Source organism: Humulus lupulus, chromosome 3 (assembly GCF_963169125.1).
Source record: "Humulus lupulus chromosome 3, drHumLupu1.1, whole genome shotgun sequence".
NCBI lineage: Eukaryota > Viridiplantae > Streptophyta > Magnoliopsida > Rosales > Cannabaceae > Humulus > Humulus lupulus.
In genome coordinates this window covers 11,638,684-11,661,673 of record NC_084795.1, presented here as the reverse complement: position 1 = coordinate 11,661,673, position 22,990 = coordinate 11,638,684, and the positions used below count along the sequence as shown (strand labels likewise).

General features: G+C 33.3%; 2 protein-coding genes across 2 annotated transcripts; both read right to left on the bottom strand.

The window, feature by feature from the left end:
• Positions 1-15,638: 15,638 nt before the first annotated feature.
• LOC133823634 (probable zinc metalloprotease EGY1, chloroplastic) lies at positions 15,639-18,746 on the bottom strand. Its single transcript, XM_062256491.1, has 5 exons — positions 18,567-18,746; positions 18,291-18,431; positions 17,420-17,521; positions 16,285-16,355; positions 15,639-15,696 (listed from the first exon to the last, which is right to left on the bottom strand). Exons 1-5 carry the CDS (start codon positions 18,744-18,746, stop codon positions 15,639-15,641), a joined length of 552 nt encoding a protein of 183 aa, XP_062112475.1.
• Positions 18,747-18,788: 42 nt separating this feature from the next.
• On the bottom strand, positions 18,789-20,204 carry LOC133823633 (probable zinc metalloprotease EGY1, chloroplastic). The gene is made up of 2 exons (XM_062256490.1): positions 19,812-20,204; positions 18,789-19,031 (listed from the first exon to the last, which is right to left on the bottom strand). Exons 1-2 carry the CDS (start codon positions 20,202-20,204, stop codon positions 18,789-18,791), a joined length of 636 nt encoding a protein of 211 aa, XP_062112474.1.
• Positions 20,205-22,990: the final 2,786 nt, after the last annotated feature.

Here is a 22,990-nt window from a genome sequence, read left to right as displayed (position 1 = left end):
CACCACACGACGAGCATTCATACACAACTATATTAGAAACTCCCTGCCGAAAATCCCACATGTCAAATAAAGTTGGCAATCCAACAATCGACCGAATATAAACAAAACTAGTATTCTCACTTGTTATTATGATAAAAATTAATTTAAATATAAAATTTAAACAAATCATAATTCTAATAGGATTAGGATATATATGAAAACATATATATATATATATATATATGAGTGTATATTTATGTTATGAATTTCGAAAAATAGTATTTCTAGAAAATTGTAGATAATTGAATTAGCTTTCTAATTGTATAAAGGTGTTCTAAATCAGAGTCCTACAGCTCTAGTTATGTTGATTTTATTGTAGGTGAGTTTAGAGTTACGAGATATAGGGAGTTAGAAGTTAGGATTCTAATTGTTTTTATTATTTTTGTTTTTAATTTTAAAAATCAAGCTTTGACTCATTAAACCTCTCTCTGAACAATTTGACCAAGTCCTAAGCCTTTGACTGAAGAATATTCAAATATTTTCAATTAAATTCATTATTTTTATTCAAAGCCAAAAAAAGAAGATCTTTATTCCTAGAACTCTATAAATAAAACTTAGAACCCAGCTCTTTCACTTACTCTTCAGCTGTGATCATACTCCAATGTGTTAGTGAGAACATAAGAGTGATACACTTGGGTGGGAAAGGAAAAAGCTTAACATTCTTAAGCTTTATCAAACACTTGGGAAGTAAGAATTAGAGTATTTCGGTATTGGAGTTAGACCAATCCATAAGGTCAACTAAGGTACTCTTATTCTTAAGTTCAATTCTGTTTGATTCCTTAGTTTATTTAGTTTTCATTCAGGTTCTAACTTTTGTTATGATTTTGTGGTTAGGTTTTTAAGTTCTTTGAACTTAAGGTGTCTTTTCGGTAAGTTTCCTTTTGGTGATTTAGTTCTATTCTTTTCATCTCTTTCCTTTAGAGATACTCACTATTCTTATGGTTGGTTTAGGAGTGTTCCAAGTCCTGCATTTGTTCTTAAATATCCCAGTGTTAGTAAGGAAAATAGGATAGATTTTATGTGTTTATATGTTTATGTTATGATATGTTTTACGCTATAATATGTATATGATTTGTAGTCCTTGGGCATATGACTTGCTTAGATAGCAAGCCCCAAGAATTTATGTTGTAGTCGCTTGGGCATATGACTTGCTTAGATAGCAAGCCCCAAGAATTTTTATCATTTCATGGTTTAGAGTTATGATTTACCCTACCTCGATTAGTAGATAGAGAGGACATAGATGGGTTATCATATACTACCATGTGGTCTAATCTACCTTAATTAGTAGACAGAGGACCTAGATGGTTTTATCACATGCCATGTTAATGAGTTAATGGCTATTAATATTATAGTTCTATATGATATACATTTTTATAGTCATATGTTTTGTAGTATATGTTTATGATATAGTCTCATGTTTATGATTTATGTTGTATGTTGTTAGTAGATTTTCTTTGCTGGGCATTAGGCTCATTCCTTTATTTTTTTAGTGTAATGCAGGGAACTAGATATGGAGCGGAAGGATTGTTGGAAGCTTGGCATGTGTGTTGAGGATGAATGGACTAAGTGGACTGTGTGTCGATTGAGGATGACGTTATTTTTAGTTTTGTTTAAATTATGTTTCTATGTAATTTCCGCATTTAGTTTTGTACAAAATTTTATTTAGTTTAAAATTATGTTTTGAATAATGGGTACCCATACCAAAATTATATTTTTACTTTGTAATTTTCACAATATTATGTTAAAGTTTTAATAAAGTTATTATTATTTCTTATGTATATGCTCTTCAAAGTAATAGCTATGTTTAGTAGTTCTAATGGTTGGGTCATTACAGTTTGTATCAGAGCAACGGTCCATTTGTATGAAGTTCTCATTGATACACACGCTCAAGCTTCGAATCTAACCGCCAATGTAAGTTGTTTATGTTATAGTTGTTATGATTATGTGTTTAGTTAACATTGTAGCCCTTATGTTTTCAGTTAAGAATATTTGTAAATTTGTTTATTTTTCGTTATTTATTATCTTTGCATTTATGATTATACACAGTGAAAACTTTTTTTTTCCAAATAAATATTATTTTTATTTTTGAATGACATGTATGAGTTTGATTTTTTTTTACAATCATAATAAATAATAAATTTAATAAATAATGACCAAGTTCGGTGAGGGTGGATACAAATCAATGGACCGGATTCTATATTGAGAGTTTAGGGGGCCATAGTAGTGGGAATGATTTTACTGATCCCAGCCCTCCCTCAATATGGTTAACTTTGGAACAACGATGAGTTTCGAGCCCAAGAATTAAGTCATATAGGATGATTAGAAACAGACTTAGTAAACTATAAAGATAGCTTATTTTTCTAAGTTTAGAAACAGACCCTAATCATAAAGAAGGCTTACATAATTTTTTCATAAGAAACCATAACTAATAGGTCCGAGTTATGTTTGCTTAGATTAAGTTTTTGACTTAGAGCCTATTAGGGTAAGTTCTAATATGTTTCCTCGACTATTAGAACTTTTCTGAAGATGTCGCTTAGAAGATTTGCTCGCAACAACGCCAATGCCTCAAGCGTTGCTCCTGAAACTTGTGAAGCCCCTCCAGTTCAGAAAAGGGAAGGCGTGCAACCAATGCTTCTGCTAAAGAAAGAGCGCCACCGCCGCCGGTTGACAACACTACAGAAATTGCAGGACTACGACAACAAGTGGAGGAACTACTACAGCAACAACGACAGCTAACTCAGACTTAGCCTCCACCTCAGCCGCAACCACAGCCTCAGCAAATGGCTCAAGTACCCCATCAAGTAGGTCCTTATGGGGGATGGACAATGGCGAACTATGCGCCATATCAGCTCAGCACATGGAGCCAATCTATGAGCGGTTTCGTAAGCAACACGCTCCAAATTTTGAAGGGACAATAGACCCCTTTGAGGCAGAAGAATGGATCAGAAATGTAGAGCCGATCCTAGTGCATATGAATCTCGGCAGCGCGGACCGCATATCCTGTGTTTTGTCTCTGCTTAAGAAGGATGCTAGAATATGGTGGGACTTAGTTCAGCAGACTAACGATGTCGCCACCATGACATGGACAAGATTTGTGGAGATGTTCCACAAGAAGTATTACAACTCGGCAGTCATCGCTACAAGGGTCAAGGAGTTCGCTAGTTTGAAGCAGGGCAACTTAACGGTAGTAGAATATGATTGGCAGTTCGACAGATTACCCAAGTTTGCACCAGAGTTGGTTCCAACTGACTTTATGAGGGTGACCAAGTTCATTAGAGGACTTAGACCAAAGAATGAATTAGGGGTTAAGCTAGCAAACCCGGGAGATACTACCTAGGCCAATGTTCTTGAAACGACAATAGAAGTACAAAGGCTTCAGGCGAATGTTAGTAAGGAGAAGGCTAGTAAGCCTGAGCCTAAACAGCAGGGTCAACCTCAGAATGGTCAAAACAACCACAACAACAGTTGTCAGCATAGAGTAATAGTAATTGTCAAAAGAGAAGGCATCCTGATGATAAGCACGCCAATGGTTATAAAAGAGCATGAATAATCAATGAAGGCAATAAGTCGGGTTATGTAGAATACCTGCAATTCTCTAAGTGCCAAAAGAAACATCTTGGGGAATGTCATGCAAACATCAAGGGATGCTTCAACTGTGGTAAAGAAGGTCACCGAAGGAGGCAGTGTCCCCAGCTCAAGCAAGAGGAGAAAATGGACAATACGATGGTTCCTGCCAGGGTATTTGCCTTAACCCAAGGAGAAGCTGACGCTTGTAACAAAGCAATTACAGGTCAGATTCCTATCCTTGATAGTATATGTTCTAGTATCGCTTGATTTGGGAGCAATATACTCGTATATGTCGTTAGGAATGATAGAGAAATTAGACAAACCTTGTAGAACTAGGTTTGTGACATAGTTGCCTTCGGGTGAAGTAGTCCTATCATCACGGATAGTACGAGGCGTACCGATCAAAATTAAGGACGTAGAACTAGAAGGAGACCTGATAGAACAGGAGATTTAAGATTTCGACATGATATTAGGAATGGACTGGCTAGCAAGGCATGACATAACCATCGATAGCATACGTAAGCAAGCGATGTTCACCTATTGGAGGTCTCTTTTTCCCTTTTTCGCTATTTTTTCCACTTTGAGGTAGGATACCTCACTCATTGGGACTATATTAAATGTATACCAAAAAATGCTTTTAATGAGACCAAAAAAATAATATTTAATGTATACCATAACACTTTTTGATGTGGTGAGGAAAGTTATCTTATCGTAGGTTATAGTATTTTACATAACAATTTTTCATACTTATAGAGAAGTCTTATTGTATAGTGTACAATAACACTATTGTTGTGTTATTTTAATAAATGGATACGTGTTCTTTATGCTATTTATAACAATTTATATAACACATTTTGCCACTTAAAAAATAGCATTATAGTATACATTACAATAATACATTTTATGCACTATGCATAACACAATTTTATACTTGTATAGACAAGCTTTCACTACTATCTTATACAATTTAAAATATGCCTTTTACTTGTACAAAATTTCAAAAAATATATTGCCCGTTGAAACCCAACAAACAAGATAATACAAATAAATTTCTATAATAGTTTTACAATGTAGTTAGTCAAGGCTTACAAAATCATATTTCAACCTAATACAAAATAAAAAGTGTATACAAAAAATTAGGTGACATAAATTCTCTAATGAATATCTCAACTACAAATGTTGTCTATTTTTGCTTCAACATACAATCTCTTTATATGTGCACATTGCAAAAAAAAACACCAACAACATGATTTATTCATTATCAAAACAAAACTTAATAGAACAACTTATAGTATTTTAAACACATCAACACAAATACCGCGATTGCCAACTATCTCACTCACTACAAGTCATTGTCAACAAAATCTTATCTCTACTTTTCTTGATGAAAGTTTGAACTTCGACAATGAAAATCTTTATTTAGTTGCAGTTGCATAAATCCCGAGTATTCTTTTGTCTTATTCTTCTCTTTGTTTGTTAAAAGACTTAAAAGAGCAAAGTTTTTAAACGAGGAAAACCAACGATATGCTTTACTATGGTTAAACTAACACAACAAAGATTCTCTTTGGTTAACAAAATGAAGTTATTAAATTAGAGTCATATGTCACAACAAAGCCAAACAAAATAAAAAATAATGGAAAGATTAACATACCAAAAATCAGTGAATCTTTTCTTTGGCAAATGATTGAACTCTCAATACTTTTGTACAGCTGCAAAACTAATGGTCTCCTTGTGACAAATCGTGCAAATCCCTTTATTATAACCAATTCGGCCGGCAAAGAGGGATAAATAACCAAAACTCATAACAACGCCACAATTTACACAAAGAAGCATTTTTTTTTAGCAACGACTAAGATTTAGCAAAAAAGACAAGCACTAAAATCAGTGGTAGTCACACACACAATTATCTCCAATAAATTCTTAAAATTAATCAAATATTCCGTAAAAATTAGAATTGGAAAAGTTAATTTGTACATGTTAAAATCAGTAAGAAAAATCTGAAATAAAATACTAACATTAGATCAACATGATCATGGCTTTGAGTGAGTATCATGCACTTACCAAATGAAAATATAAATATATATATTCACTAAACCTTTGTAGTTTAGCACTAAATTAACTAAATAAATGCCACATCTAGCATATAAATGAACACGTTTACAAACACAAAAATGTTAAAGATGTACAATTTTTCAGTAGTAATTTAATAGCTGTCCAATTTAGCATCTCTATTTTCATCAGTGTTGTCGTTGATAGAACGTATAACCAAGAGATGTGCAATTGAAATAAAAAATAAGGAAAAGTTTAATAGTGCTCTATATTTTAATATGCTTCAACAGTTACACATAGAAATAATCCTTAGCATACATATACATAAGGATATATTATAAGCTAAAAGACAACAAATATTAAATAAAGATTATAATGAAGACAATACTCCTCAACTAAAGAAAATGGAGACAAGAATCCTCAAAATTAAAGATAGGAGACAACACTCCTCAAATAAAGCATAGCGGTATAGAATGCTGTGGGGTGATAGTTACATAAATTTAAATGTAATTATTTTTCATTTATTATATTTGGACATGGTCTAGGCCATTCATTCTAACATGAAACAATCGGAAAAAAAAGCTACATAAAAGAAATTATTTATAAGTTACAATATCTTGGATGATGCAGGAAGTTTCAAACATAAATCTTAGCTTGTGCCAAATCAATATTTCCATCCAATAACTTACACAAAATACCATGTGCTGAATGCTCTTTCTTTAACAGAATTTTTTTTCTTGACAGAGCAAAAATGCCTACCAACTATATTCTCTTTTTTCCTTTCCTAAGCTTTGTCCAACAAACTTGCATGATAATATACTAGTTCACCCTTTCATTTCATTACATAAAAGAGATTGGTAACAAAATTCAATCTCCATAATCATACTAAATGCAAATTGACATGATACCTCACATTCAAGGGACAATAACAAAATATCACTCAAGGAATTGCAGAAATAATATGGTGAAGCCTACATATATATTAAAAATAAAAAGCCACTTAATTATGAATTCTATTTAAGTCATGCATTTTAATCAATCCATTTTAGAAAATTTTCAAGTGCTTAAACTTATAGAATACATTGTTGTAGGTAAGGCCATTGATCATGATAAAAAAAATCACAGTTTGGAAGAAAAAAAATATAGATATTATTTAAGTAAGAAAATTACCAAACTATTAGACTACAATGAAACACAAAGCTATGTTTCAATTAAAATAAACACAAATTGAAATATTAGTTCCGGTGCAGAAAATAAAATCATGGAGTAAATATATAAATATATATCCTATATATGTCTCAATTGATTGAACCCAAAACTCACCATTTTATTATGTTTCTAAAATTTGAGCTTTCCAAAATGTCCAAAGGTCTAGACCTTGTCAAAAGTAATATTTCTCAAATATAGTAGTTCCCAGATAAACAACAACTATGAATGCAAACAAAAAAGACATACATACTCATGCAAAATGTAATATCAAGATTCTCACCAATCTCGATTACTACCTAATAGACTAATAATTCAGACTACAATTGAAAGAACACCACCAAATTAAGCTACCTTGTTTGATCTCATTAGCGTTATTCTATCGATCGAAATCTCTCTCCCTGGAGGCGATTTATCTCAATCATCATTCCTACAGTACACTCCGCCTCAAAGATTTACACCGGAAAACCAAGACAATTAAGTCAGGACCGGTGACTGAGTCGGAATGTACTGTAGGCATGGAGATCAAATAAATCTGATTATATTTTTGCTGGTTAACATTTCAAAGCGGAGGTTAGGACTCAGGTGATGAAGATGAATTCAAGAAGGTAAGGTGGAAGAGGTTATTGAGGTGCGGATCAGAGAAGTTATTGAGGCAAAATTTCAAATATATGGAGTTTGATTTTGGGAAGTGATCAACATCTGATATTATAGAAACGAATTAAGATATAATTCCCCTCATTGCTCGGTTTTAAAATTTAATTTAACCTTAGTTAGTTAATTTGATCATGGAATATGTATATTGTCTCCGAAATTGGAGGACTGGATTTGAATTTAATATCTGAGGTGAGGCCCTTATTTATAGGTGTAAATTTTGGAGGCGAAATGGACGGTTGTGAGTGCGCGAGAATGTAACAGATGTAATCGAAAAATCATGTATTGATGATCAAAACTATGAAGTCTAAAAACAAAGCAGTATCATAGTTAAGATTGTTGGCCAAAAAAGGAGTAGTGTACCGGTCCAAATAACGAAGATGGTAAGAGAGAGAAGAAAGGAATGTGAAGAAGAAGGTGGAAGAGCTTAGTGGGACATTTCAATGGCAGATTTGACTATGCCAAAAGTGCCAAGACAAGGCTTCTTCTTCTCATCGGAAACTATGATGGGTTTTTGGTTCTCCATTTTCATGAAATATGAGCTTGTTTAGATTATTGTTTTGGATATTTCTATATAAGATTCAAACATATGTTATATATAGTAGTTTCGAGGAGTATAATATATAATGTCATGGGAAAAGCTGTAGGATGAAGTGTCAAAGTCAATGCCTAATAAGGTTTCATTTTGGTTATTTGTGAGCGTCTTCGGCAACTTTCTTTAGTTAGTGGTATAATAATAATAATAATAATAATAATAATAATAATAATAATAATAATAAGCTTATTTGGATGAAACTAATATCTTAATTCATATTTCTGTATTTTTCAATTATAATCTATATATATATATATTAACCTGATTCGATCACCTTTTTATTAACTAAACATATACATAATAAAAAAGACACGTCCTAAATTGCCATCACACGTGTCGACGAAACTAATGTTAGTTGCTGTAAATTAATTGCCTCGTTAAATATACTATCTGGGATTTAACGAGAACTTTATAGTTTTATACTGAAGATAAATTTGAAGAAAAAGATAGAGATCGAGGACCTGAAAAAAATATCAAATCTTTATTTTTGAACGACATATCATAGTCAAAACAAATTACAAAAATGTCATAATGAATATCAAACTTACTTACTGCACTCTTTTTTCCCTAGAAAAAAAAAGAAGGAAAAACAAATTCAAACCAATTATTCAAGACTAGTTATAGCTATATCCAATCCATATCTTTAATTTCTAGTAGTACGTACACTTCGTTCTGCTACCCAGCGAGCGCGCATGCGATCTCGAACAATCTTCTTACGCCGATTTTTGCAATCTTGGTAAAAAACGACGAACACTATCCAGCTCAATACATACCAAACACTCAGCCAACATTGACGCACAACATCAAACCCAAGTCCTCCACTGTAAGAAATGCAATAATAAATTGCACCAAAGTAATGGAGACCCAGATCAAGATATATGAGGACCAAGCCACGTAACATGTTATTCCCTTCTGACAGGAGAGCAAATGCATCCGTATAAGCTTTCACTGGCTCCAACAAGTAATTCCTTTCCCAAATGGACTTAACAGCACACAAGGAGCGCACCACGGAGAAAAGCGACAGAATGACCAATGCTATCATCGCAAGAAGAGGTTTCATTCTATTCTGAATCGAAAACAGAAATGGAAAGACGAGGGCTCTTCCTTCAATTGCTAGGGCTTCAAGACATATGTGAGAAAAGATGTGCCACAGAAAACCCCAGTTAAATTGATTTTGGAGAAGACGACCGGGGCTGACTTGTCTTGGTTTTCCGGTGCAAATTCTTGAGGCGGAGTGTACTGTAGGAATGATGATTGAGACAAATCTGATCGAACTTTTGGTTAACATTTCAAGAAGCAGAGTGGTGAGGATCGTGATCGGAGCAGAAGCAGTTATCGTGCATGGTTGGTTATCCCAGACTGGGAGAAAGGTTAGGATTGAGGTGAAGACGAAGAAGGTGGAAGAGCTTACTGAGACGATAATGGAAGATTTGAGTGTACCATAGATGCTTAGAAAAGCTTTCCTCGCCATTCTTGATTTCAGAGAGAAATTATTAAGGCAATTTTGCAATATACGCGGGGTTTGATTTTGGGAAGTGATGAACATCTATTTATAGAAAAGAATATAATGTGTATAATTAAAGAAAAGGGTACTCCAGTAATTTTACAACTTCTGTTTATATCCAAGAATCGATGAATCTAATAAGCTGTTTCGATCAGTTTATAACTGACACACTTTGACTTCATTTAACAAACTGTAACTAACAGCTGTGGTGCGTGGAGACTTCATCTAATAACTAACGTTTGCATGGCCTTTATATGATCTTGGCGTGATCTTGAATCGGGTGGTTTATATGGTTTATTACTATGATTGCAAGAATCAAGGCTATAGCTTATATACAATGAGATCAATCAAGGCTATAGCTTCGGTGGTTTCTTTTATTTATTTTAGTTATGAGTTTTGACGTTCTGAATTAGTACGTTCTGAATATATTGAACTGAAAGAACTGATTGTATTCATTCAGCTGCACCTTATATACAATGAGATCAGTTAACTAACCACCAAACCAACTATTACGGAGACACTAAACTAACTAAGACAGCATGTCCTTAACAGCCCCCCTCAAACTCGATCATTGTGGATAAGGCGACACTACAAAAAACCTCACTGTTGCCGGCGCAATTTTGCCGCTGCAAATTTGCACCGGCAAAGGTCCGCGACGTACCCCGTCGCTAATTTCACTTTTTCTGATGCAAAACGTAATGCACCGGCAAAAAATTTTGTTGCGTTGTTGTGGAAAACACTTTTAGCGGCACAAAATTGCGCCGGCAAAAGATGACTCTTTTAGTGGCGCGTTTTTGCGCCGGAAAATGTGTATATATGCAGTGAGGGTTGAGACTTTTGCTGACGTAATTTTTCGTCGATAAAAATATTTTTTAAATAATTTTTTTTATTATAATACTAATTTATTTTCAATATATTAATATTAATTAATAAATTTCAATTTTAATATATTAATAATTATTTAATTTTTTAGTAATATTATTTAATTAGAAATAAAATTAAAATTTTATAAATAAATAAAAAAATTACAACTATTAATATTTATTGTCTCCACCAAACATGAAAATATAAAAGTAGTTTAGTAAAATAATGTCTAATGAATTAAACTTTAAATAAATAAATAAAAAATTCTATAAATGAGTACTGCTCGCCTCATCATCCCCGCCCCAGTCAGCATCATCATCCTCGTCCAAATCCTGTTCTGGTAAGTCAACAGTAAAACCAGGAGCAATTTCACCAACCTGCTTCAAAATTAATGTTAACGGCTATAATTTTTGTAATTAATGTTAATTTTCCCAAGACTAACGAAATTTGGCCACCATAACGGCTATATTTTAAACTATCCCAAAGTTTTATAAAACCTGCAAAATATACACAATATACAGAATATTCCCATAGCAATATACAGAATATTCCTATAGCATGCACAACATAAACCAAGATTAATAACATATATCAAATCTTTTTATATCAGTAACATCAAAACAATTTGTTTAGTAAATATTTATAAACAAATAATATTTAATATAAAAAAATATAATATATATTTTTTTAATATACATAATCTAATCTATTTTTTAATATACATATAAAGCATTAAAATTAAAACAAATATACATACTCAAATCATTTTTTTTTAATAAATACTAAAACCATATTTTTTTTCATTATTAATCTCATTTTTTTTAAAATACACATATTTATTTGTTTTTTTAACAGAAAAATATAATTATAATACCAAATATCACACACATACATATATATTAATAATTCACAATTAATTAATCAATTTTCTAAAAAAAAATTAACATTAAATAAACATATGTACACAAACATTTACATATATACATAAACAAAAATATATACATATATAAAAAAAACAGACATATAAATATAAATATACATATATACAGACATATAAATATATATACATATATATAAACAGATATATACATATATATAAATCGATATAAATATATATAAATCGATATATATATAAACAAATATAAATATATACATAAACTAACCTTTGGAGTTGTTCTACCGAGAGATTGGAGCTGTAACACCTGTTTATAGAGAGAGAATAACAAAAAAAAAAATACAATTACAAAACGAGATATATAGAGAAAAAAATATAACAATGTTAAAACATTTCTCATTGGATTTACTAACCTTGAGAGAGAAGAGCTTCACTATATGAGCTGAGCCACGGTGGGATTATGGCATGGGGTGGTCGGATTCCATTAACACAGAGGAGAGAAGAAGTTTTTTCTGAAAAAAATCTGAAATGGGGAAGAAGGGCTCACGGTGGGTCTAATATCGCTATGGCTTTTGCCGGCGCGTTTCGTTGCGCCGGCAAAAGTCTTTAATAAACCCTAGGACAAAACGATGTCGTTTTACTTAGTACGACTTTTACCGACGCAAAATAGACTTTTGCCGGCACAACGAAACGCGCTGGCAAAGGTCTAGCCATCTACTTTGTTGAAAAACGTGCACAAATTAAAAATGCATGTTTGACTTTTGCCGGCGCGTTAGGTGAAATGCGCCGCCAAAAGTCTATGGTTTTTTTTTTTGAAAAACTGATGTTACTTTTGCCAACGCAATTCGGGGTTGTGCCGGCAAAGGTAATTGTGCCAGCAAAAGTTCTTGTTTTTGCCGGCGCAATTCACTAAATGCGCCGATGAAAGTTGTTTTTTCCGACGCAATTCCGAATTGTGCCAGCAAAAACCTTGTTTCTTGTAGTGAGACCACAGTGAGTTTGTCCTTTAAATTTAAGAAACGAGAGCTTGATAAGGAGAGCAATTGTTGATGCTGGTGCACTTTGTCTCGAACCAAATCTAGATCAATTTCTATGTGCTTGGTGCGAGCATGAAAAATTGGGTTGGCAGCCAGCATGACAGAACTTAGATTATCACACCAAAATTGTTGGTGGTTCAAGAATCACTACAAAAAATGTTGTTTTTACCAAGAACATGTTCTTGGTAGAAACATTTTAGAAACGCTCCAAGGCTATGCATTATTTTTTCCATTTTAGTTGTTATACCGAGAATATGTTCTCGGTAGAAGTCCCTTATATGATGTCTTCTTCCTCGAACAGAGATCATTTCCTCTTAAACAAAAAAATCTCAAATCTCATTTCCTCCGATTTCTCTCTCAAAAAACCCTCACTCTCTCATTATAAAACTCATTTATCCCCAATTTCGGCTCTCCCATTGTTAGATTTTGAGTTTCATTCCAAGATTTTAAGATATGTTTGTGTTTTTCTTTGATTTTTTTTTTGTTATTGTGTTATTTTGAATTCGAGATTTATGTGTATTTTTTTGTTTTTATAAAGTGTTTTTGGTTGATTTGGTGTCTACAAACACATTCCAAGATTGACCCGGCTCTTATTGGTAAGATTTCAATTTTTTTTTTGGTTTTTTTTCACCATTTTTGTTATTGTGTATAGGTATATATATATATATATAAATATATTTGTTATTTAAATGATTAAATTAAAAAATCAGATTTGAGTTTAATTAATATGTATGAAAATGTGTTGTATAATTGTAAATGAAAATATAATATTTGAGTGTTAATTTTTTAGTTTGTGATAATTAATTTGAGTTTTAATTTTTTAGTTTGGGATAATTAATTTTGAGTGTTACATTATTATAGAGATTGGGTTAATAAAGTTAGATTAATAGATTGAGTTGATAAAGTCATATTATTAGATTGGTTTTTTTTTTTATTTTGTTAAAATTGGTATTTGTTGTTGTTGTTAATTATTTTTAATCTTAGTGTTGATGAATATTGATACTTTGTTTTTGTTTTTGGTAGTCTTGTTTTTTTTTTGGTGAAATTACGATATTTTGCATAATTAATAAAATTAAGACTAATAGTTGTATGTGTGTACTGTTCTGTGTATGTTATGGGTCTGTATATTTTTTATGTGTTATTTGCAGGATTTTAAATTTTGGGATAGATGAAAATACATTACTTATGCTGCCGAATTTTTTATAGAATTGTAAAATTTAGAGATATTGTGAATAGTAGTAGAAGTACTCAATAAATTTTCTAATTTAATAAATAGTGAATTGATAAGTAAAATAATATATTTTTTAATTATGATAAAAAAATTAACAATAACATTATGCAACCAAATTTTAATAAAAATAAACATTAATCTTGAATATTAATTAAATAATTTAAGTAATAGCCTAAATTAATTTTTAACCTAATCTTAGAAATTTTGTGTAAATTAATAAAACTATTCATTAAAGCATAAGTAAAATATGTAATTTAATAAATAGTGAATTAATATGTAAAATAATAATTTTTGTTAGTTCTGATTAAATAAAATTAACAAATATATTATTAGAAAAATAATTTTAAACATAATCTTAATAATTATTGAAATTAATTTAATTGTAAAAGATTAACCATTAATTGTTATTAAAATTAAAATTAATATTTGATGTTAGAAAAAAAAATATGTCAAATTTAAATAATTTTAATAATATTTACACTCAAATATATTATAATTGGATATCATAAAGCAACATAATTAACTTCAAGATGATGAATTCATAGAAGAAGATGATGAAGAGGAAGATGAACACATAGAAATCTCTAGCCGAGTGACAATGGCATATTGCAATGCACCAACAATGGACCTGTACAAGGTGGCATCTTCGACAGGATCACTGCCATAGTTAGACAATTTCAAACCAGCATTCATAGGAGTACCAATTAGCTTGGCATTCTGCTGCATCTGAACTCTACAAAGGAGATCCTGAATATATTTTCTCTGTGACATATGGAAACCAGTGGAGATTGGAGACACATGAATGCCCAAAAAATAGTTGATGTGGCCGAAATATTTTAAAGCAAACAAGGAATTCAAATCAATAACACATGGTTGAGCAGCCCATTATTAAAATATCATCTACATAGGGTATAGGTGTAGCGAGTATGAGTTGCGGAGACAAAAAGAGAGGAATCTGCCTTAATAGAATCAAAACCATAGCTAGACAAAGCATTGGACAACTTCTCAAACCAAGCCCTTGGAGCTTGTTTGAGACCATAGAGAGCTTTGTGTTGATGACAAACCTTTGTTGGATGCAGCTTATCTTCAAAACCGGGTGGTTGAGTCATATAGACTTCCTCTTGCAAATCACCATTTAGAAAAGCATTGTTCACATCTAGTTGTCCAACACACCAGCCTTTGGAGAAAGCAATTGTCAAAACAGCCCGAATTGTAACCGGATTTACAATGGGACTGAAGGTTTTATTATATAGTCAAAGCCTTGTTGCTTGTGATATCATTTTGCAACAAGTCGAGCCTTGTATTTTTGGACTATACCATCAGGATGCTCTTTAACTTTATACACCCATTGCAACCAGTAGGAGGTCTTCCAGCAGGTAAATCAACTAAAGACCAAGTAGAGTTGTTGTGTAATGCGTTAAATTCTGTTGTCATAGCATCTTTCCAATGAGCCAACTGTAAAGCATCCTTAATAGTGTGTGGTTCAGTAGCAACCATGTACACTTTAGGCTTGTGAAACCTAGCTTTGGCTCTAGTTAGCATATGATGAGTATTAGCATTCACAATAGGAGTGTTAGTAGATACAGAATTAGAAATTAATGGATGTTGAGCAACATCATTATCATGTTCGGCACTTTGGGGCATGGGAGGTAAAGATGAGACCGAGATTGGAGGAGAAGGAATAATGGGTTAAGTAGAAGTTGTAGAGATGGTAGTGGTAGCTGGAAAAGAGGGTTGGACAGTGGGATGGACCGAATTCAAGATTGGAGGTTTCCCTGAAGGAATTTTGAGTGGTAAAGGTTGAGCAGTAGATGAAGGAAAGTCTTTTGGTGTGGCAAAGGGAAAAGTATCTTCTTGAAACAAGACATCTCAAGAGAGAGAGAGATATAATCGACCTTCCTTAGATAGACATTTGTAACATTTATGACTCAAGCTATAGCCAAAAAATGTACACGGTGTGGACCTATAATGGAGTTTTTTTTTTCTGTTATAGGGTCTCAAATTAGGAAAACATAGGCATCCAAACACCTTAAGCTTGGAATAATCTGGTTTAACCTGAAACAAAAATTCAAAATGTGACACATTAGTAAGTGTAGGAGTAGGCATTCTCACTACCACAAAAAAGACTTTTTAGGACTAGCTTTGCGAGTCCTCTATTTGAGAGCCTTAAAAACTAAGGTTTTTAGGACTCGCAAAAAGATCTTGTTGAGTGCCTTTAAGTAAGGTTTTTAGGACTCGCAAGGATGTTTTTAGGACTCGCGTTGCTAGTCTTAAAAGGAAGTTTTTAGGACTCGCGTTGTGAGTCCTAAAAGATCTTGCTGAGTGCCTTTAAGTAAGGTTTTTAGGACTCGCGTTGCGAGTCCTGAAAGGATGTTTTTAGGACTTGCATTGCGAGTCCTAAAAGAATGTCCGCGAGTCCTAAAAGATCTTGCTGAGTGCCTTTAAGTATGGTTTTTAGGACTCTCTTTGGGTGTCCTTAAAAGTTATATTTTAAATTTTAAAAAATTTATTTATTGTTCTTATAAATTAAAAATTTGATATTAACATTTATAAGTTAAAACTCAGCACAGTGATAATCATTACACATGATATAAACACCTTCCACTTTACTTAAGACCATAATATTTCTTAAATATCTGTTACCTGTATGGAATGTGCTTGTGCGTCTGAAGATCGCTATACTTTTTTGCAAGACCATAGTCTATGATATATACCTGCAATAAAGATTAAAAATAAAATTAAAAAACAGAGTGTTAGGTTGTCCCAACATTAAACTGTGAATTAATTATTCTAGCTTTTGATATCATAACCAGGGTTTGGTGAAGCCACCATTAAACAACTAAACAACAGAAAAATAAAATAAAAAAACAACAACAAAATGGAACCCATGGCACCCCAACCTAAATCATTTACTATAAATAAGAATTCAGGCATACAATGGAACCATGAAACACACAAATTTTACTAAAAGGAGCAAGAAAATTTCTTGAGCTTGTGAAACAGAAGTACCAGAACAGAAGACAGACCCAGATATTTAAAGCTTCTTCACTGATGATAAATAACAAATTAATAGTCCAGTTTGCTCACGGAGGTAGTCGTTCGAACTTTAAAAAATAATACGGCAGATCAACAATATAAAGCATTGGAGGTCAAGTCCCTTTACAATGTCACTATGTACCAAAGAAGTAAAGTTATACTTACAACAGGGACAATGTCAAAAATCAGAAGGTAAAACATGAGTGAAGATGTTATTGCATGCCTCTCATGTGCCAATGTAGTAAAGACATGATTCTTAATCATATATCTTTCTTATAATATTATTATCCTAATTAATTTAGATCTTTGCTTTGATATGACTAAGCTAACAGTTTGAATGCAATTGAACCTAAATGAATAGGCTTCTGATTAAGTAAAAACCTTAAACTAAATAGTAAGGATACATAATGAAAATTTAATGAGACATGATTCAAATTAGAACACTTTTACAGTTGATAAAAAAATTCTCAAACAAAAAGAAATTTCAAACAACTTCATTTTTGTCTCCTTTCATTTATACTAGTTTTTTCAAAGACAAACAATATTTTTATGATTGAAACACACACAAAGTAACAAGAGAAGAGCAGCAAGAGCATATCCTCAAAAAAGGAACAAAAAGAACATTAAAAAAAATTATAAATGATCCTACATACTGAAGCAAAGAAAGTAAACACATATATTTAAAACTATTTGAAGAACAAGACACAAAGGAAATGAAGAAACAATTACATCATGTACACACCTGAGTGATAGCACCAAAACTTCCGAGGGTGATATTAGGAATGAAGTAAGGAATGCTAAGTGTTACTTTTTTGGGAAATACAGCCAGAAAGTGCCCAACTTCCTGTACTCAATTGATAATATGTCAAACAATTGAAATATAGGACTAAGTCATAACCCAAAAAGGTTCGCACATGAACAATATTAAACAAAAGGTTAGTCACCAAGTTACTCGTGATTTTTGTAGAGTAACATTTCTATGATATTCTCTATTACTTGAAAATATAAGATATTTGATTGAAATATTAGACAGGTGGAGCATAAACTGATATGCATTATTTTCTAAACTTGTAAAGTTATTGTATCACAATTCCAGCAGTGTTTTTGTCTTTGTTGTAGAGATACAAATCTTGTTTGTTATCTCAAGTTTACAAATAATGTTGGTATTATATCAAAATAGTGCATTTAGAGAATACCAATGTTTACTATGTGACTCTTTTAGATGACCTGTATGAATTTAATTAGTACAAAAGAATTAACAATTAAACAAATTATTAATTATAGGGTATTAAACTCTAAAGAAATAAAGTCAAATTTTACTAAAATAGCAGTCAGTTTATTTAGTTTCATCACCTCAGCTGCCATCAATGTAGGGTTCGTGGGCTGGTTAATTTTCTAAATAAGAAGTAATTATCCATAGTTTCAGCTTTGGTTCGAACCCTAGACCCCTTACTCATACACAACTGAACACATTTTTTTTAGAATAGCAAGTAGAACAGAATCAGAGAGATGAAAATAATTTACATATTATTATGCCCATGGTCAGCTAGATTGAATGAGACTTGTGTTTTTCCTTTGTATAGTTATTTTTAAGAAAATGAAATCCTACTCACATGGAATAGCAGAACCCCCAACACACCATATGCTAAGGGCAAAGCAGAATCAACAAATGGGAATAACAGCTCCATATCTGGTGCCTCAACTGCATTTGGATCTGTGAAATATTTCACCACCTCTGGTGGAAGACTATTGATCTGTTTAACAAAAAGGTATGTTATTGAGAATAATTAGTAAAATGATATCCATTTCAATGAACCATTTATATGATAAGGAAAGATACCAATGGTAATATGTAGAAATATCATAAAGTCTATAAAATATCGTTATACCTGAGATGCAATTCCTAATTCTACAGAAGAGCCAATTGTAATAAGGAATAACAAGAGAGCTATTACATATTGCCAAAGTGTTGTTGGCCCTGGTTCTGAGACTTCTTTCTGCAGCAGGACAAAGCTAACACATGGCCCTCCATGTGGGTCTGGACCTTCTGAGTTAGGTTCTTCCACCATAAAAAGGTTGTACTTGTCCCCATTGACCTCAACCAGCTGACTTTAGAGTTTGGCAAACACTTCTTCTCTGTTCCCCCTTAAATTCCCAACAAAAAGAACACCCTCATCAAGGTCTCCAAAAGGCTCTTCTTTGGTCACCCAGAATGTAGAATACCCGAAGAGCTTGTCCTTAATGAGCTTTACATCTGCAGTATCAACCTTCTCTGGTCCAAGAAGCTCCATCAATTTAAAAGAGTCAACTTGGAAATTGCTGTAAGCCGGTCCAAATGATGGTGGTGTTAGTGGCTGAAGAAGGAATATTTTGATAGATTAGGGTCAACTTTTCCATTGTTTTATATTTGTTGATGTATGCAAACAAATTCAGCTATCCTCTTTCTCCCAATGTCCTATTTCTCATTATTGATATCATTATATCATAGAGTAACATGGCATATCAGGATGCTCAGTGCTAATCAATTACCTTGCAAGAAATAATCATGTGCAGTATATGGTAGATTAGTTACAACCGTATGCTTCTCTCAGGAATAAGAAAAACTAAAGAAGAGCAAACAATCTCCCAAATAATATAGTTTTGCTTTAGACTGCTATCAAGTAATTTTCCCAAATAAGTTAAAAGTGAAACTTCAGAACCTTATGTTTCAAATCACACCTCACTTTCACTATAGCAAACTAAATTACTAAAGCACTATTTTCTAGGAAAAAAATTGATAGGGAAATGACCGAGGAAAATATTTTGCGAAATAGTTTCTTTCGCAACTTACATCACTCACATCTTTGTCAATCTAACAGTGAAGAAAAATGAAAAATCCAAACTTTCACTGAATCTACATCCCTAAATTTCCTCCTTCAACCCTCTTTATAATGAAAATCCCATAAATCTTGCTTTTCCCTTTCGTCCTTAAAATCATGTTTCGAACAGACCATAAGGAATAACAAAAGTAGAAATTGATTTTGCTAAGTCCATAATTCCATTCAAGCAACACAAAAAAAAAACAAAATTCTTGAAATAGATACTTACAAAAATACTGCTGAATATAGATAATAGATAACGAAGAAAAAAGATACCCTGGAAGAAACCGGAGCAGGCTTCTCGGACTCAAGCTTTGTCTGCGGTGTCTCTTCGGCCTCTTCCGGGGGTTCCGTTGTCGCCGTTGTCGAAGTGGTGGAGGCTACGGAGTCAGTATATATATATAAATATGATATAGATACATAGCAACGTAAGGGAGAAATCGCCAAAAATCTGAAACTAAAAGTGTAGAAACTTACCCATCCAAAGAAGATGTCGAGAGTTGGGCAAATTTTAGGGAATATAACATCTTTAGTTTTGGTTGTGAGGTTTTGAAGAGGAATGAGGGAAAGAAAAAACCCTAATTTCTGAGAGGAGCACACATTCGGAATTGAAGAGAGAAAGAGGGAAAGGGGAAAGAGGTTCAGATGGAATGAAAGGGTTATTTCCATAGGCATGAGACTCTTGGGTTCTTACTTCCAGCAAGAGAGATGTCATGATGGAGAATCGCGTGAGGTAGGGGTGCACATTTAACCCGAAAACCCGCAAAACCCGCCCGACCCGAACCCAGAGAACCCGTTTTTTCAAAAAAAACCAACAAAATCGGGTTTAACCCGACCCGAACCCGAAAAAATCGTGTCGGATTCGGGTTTGCAATATATGTACTGTCGGGTTCGGGTGTAACCCGAAACCCGACTGAATTTTTTTTAAAAATAGAAAATAAAATCAAAATAAATAAAATCAAAATCTGAAACAATTTAACCCTAAACTTTATACTCGACCCCCTTTTTTTTTGTTCTTCTCCTTCGTTTCAGTCAAGCGGCAGCCCAGCCCCAGCCTCCCTCGTCGTCCCTCCTTCGGTTCAAGCTTCAGCAGAGCAGCACCATCATCAACATCAAGCACGGCAGCCTGAGCTGAGCCTCCCTCTTGGTTCAAGCTTCAACACGGCAGCAACAGCAAGGAGGAGAGAAGAAGAGAAGCCGAGTGCCAGCCACTGCCTTGCCTGCCGCCGACCCAACCCTTCGAGATGAGCCCGGAGCCTCCCTCACCCTCAGCTCTCACGCGGCGGCACCACCGGCCACCACCAGCGGCGCAACACGCCTCGCCTTGCCTCGCCTCGGTCCGGTAAGCACAGTACATAATACATATTTACATTTAGTATATATATATGTATATATATAATATATATATATGTTAGGATAGGCAGTTTCGGTTAAGTTAGATGTTAGAATTTTATAATTCAGATTTTATATATATATATATGTATATATATATATAAGTAGGCAGGCAGGTTTCGGGTCACCATTAAGTTAGAATTCTTTCATATAATTCAAATTATGAGATTAAGAAATCATTTCTTGGTAAAAACCATTAAGTAACCAGATGGAATTATGAAATCATTAACTTAATATAATTCAAATTTCTGCCTAATGAATTCATATATATATATATGTTAGTTGTCAAACCATTAAGAAATGCTCTAACAGTAGGCAGTTAAAGTTTTGTTTTGGTTGGAAATAAGGGCAAGTTTTGTACACAAAAGTCAGAGATTTTGGGTTTGAAATTGGCAATGTGGGTTCAGTTTGAATATTTTGTTAGTTTAACTTTTGTAAGGCAATGAACATATGATGCATTAATAAGGACCAATGACTAAAACTTTATTGTATGCGATGGTCAAAGTATATTTTTTGTGTGTATATCAGTGTGTGTTTTGTGTTTATAGTATCTTCTTTTGTCTAGCAATAACAATTACTTGAATTTCTATTGATTTGTTAGGTAATGGATATTGATGAGGTAGATGAAACTCTTCCCCCAATAGATGCTCAAGATCAACCACCTCTCACTCAAACTAAAAACCCTACTCCTCCTACTGATCAGGGTAGAAAACCTAAAGCTAGTAGAAAGAGGGTTAGACCTCCCCCCATCCCTAGTGCTAGTAGTACCGGGAAAACAAAGGGAAAAGGGTCATCTATTTGGGATCATTTTACTAAGGAAGATCCTCCTCCACCCTCGACAGATCCTAACGAAGAGTCTCCTCCCCCCAAGTGCATATGTAATTATTGTGGGTCTGACTTCTTGTGTGGCAGTAGAAAACATGGGACCAGTCATTTGTGGAACCATTTTAAGAAAGTATGCGACCTAAGTCCGTATAAGATTGATGAGCAGAGACAAAAGACTTTAAGCTTTCAGAATGTAAAGGGAGGGAAAGAGGGGGAGACAAACTTAGTAGCGGTAGCTTATAACAAAGAAGCTTGTAGGGTAGCCCTCACACAATATATTGTGTTGGATGAGTTTCCATTTAGACATGTCGAGGGTGAAGGGTTCAAAAGATTTTTCAAAACACTCCAACCTCGGTTTGAGATCCCTTCTCGAATGACTGTTGCTAGAGATGTATTGAAGTTATATAAGGAGGAGAAGGCAACATTGAAAAATATTTTGAGTCGTGAGAGGATATCGATTACTACCGATATTTGGACTTCCATTCAAAATTTGAATTACATGGTCATCACTGCTCATTGGATTGATAATTCTTGGGAGTATCAGAAAAGAATTATCAATTTTTTCCAAGTGGTAGATCACAAAGGGGAAACCATTGGCCATGAGATCGACTTATGTCCTTTAAATTGGGCCATCTCTAAGTTGTTTACCATTACGGTAGACAATGCTTCGTCTAATGATGTTGCCATTAGATACTTGAGGCAACAATTCAAGGAGAAAGAGCGAGGCCTAATTTTGGATGGAAAGTTTTTACATATGAGGTGTTGTGATCATATTGTGAATCTAATTGTCACTGAAGGGTTGAAGGAAAAACATGGGTCAATTGCAGCAATTAGAAATGCTGTGAGGTTCGTTAGGTCTTCTCCTGCTAGGCTAAAAAATTTTAAGGAGCGTGTCATGCAGGAAAAGATTGAATGTAAAGGACTTTTGTGTTTAGATGTCCCAACAAGATGGAACTCCACATATCTAATGCTCAATTATGCAATGAAATTTCTGAAGGCATTTGACTGGATGAAAAGAGATGCTAATTAAATGAATTATTTTGATGAGGTTGACAAAAATGGAATACCAAAGGAGGGGCCCCCCACTGTTGATGATTGGGAAAATGCTTCAGTGTTTTTGAGGTTTTTGGAGACTTTTTACGAAGTAACATTAAAGTTTAGTGGGTCTACTTATGTTACTGCTAATAAGTACTTCATTGAGATCTCCAATATGCAACAAGAACTGTGTGACTTAGTAG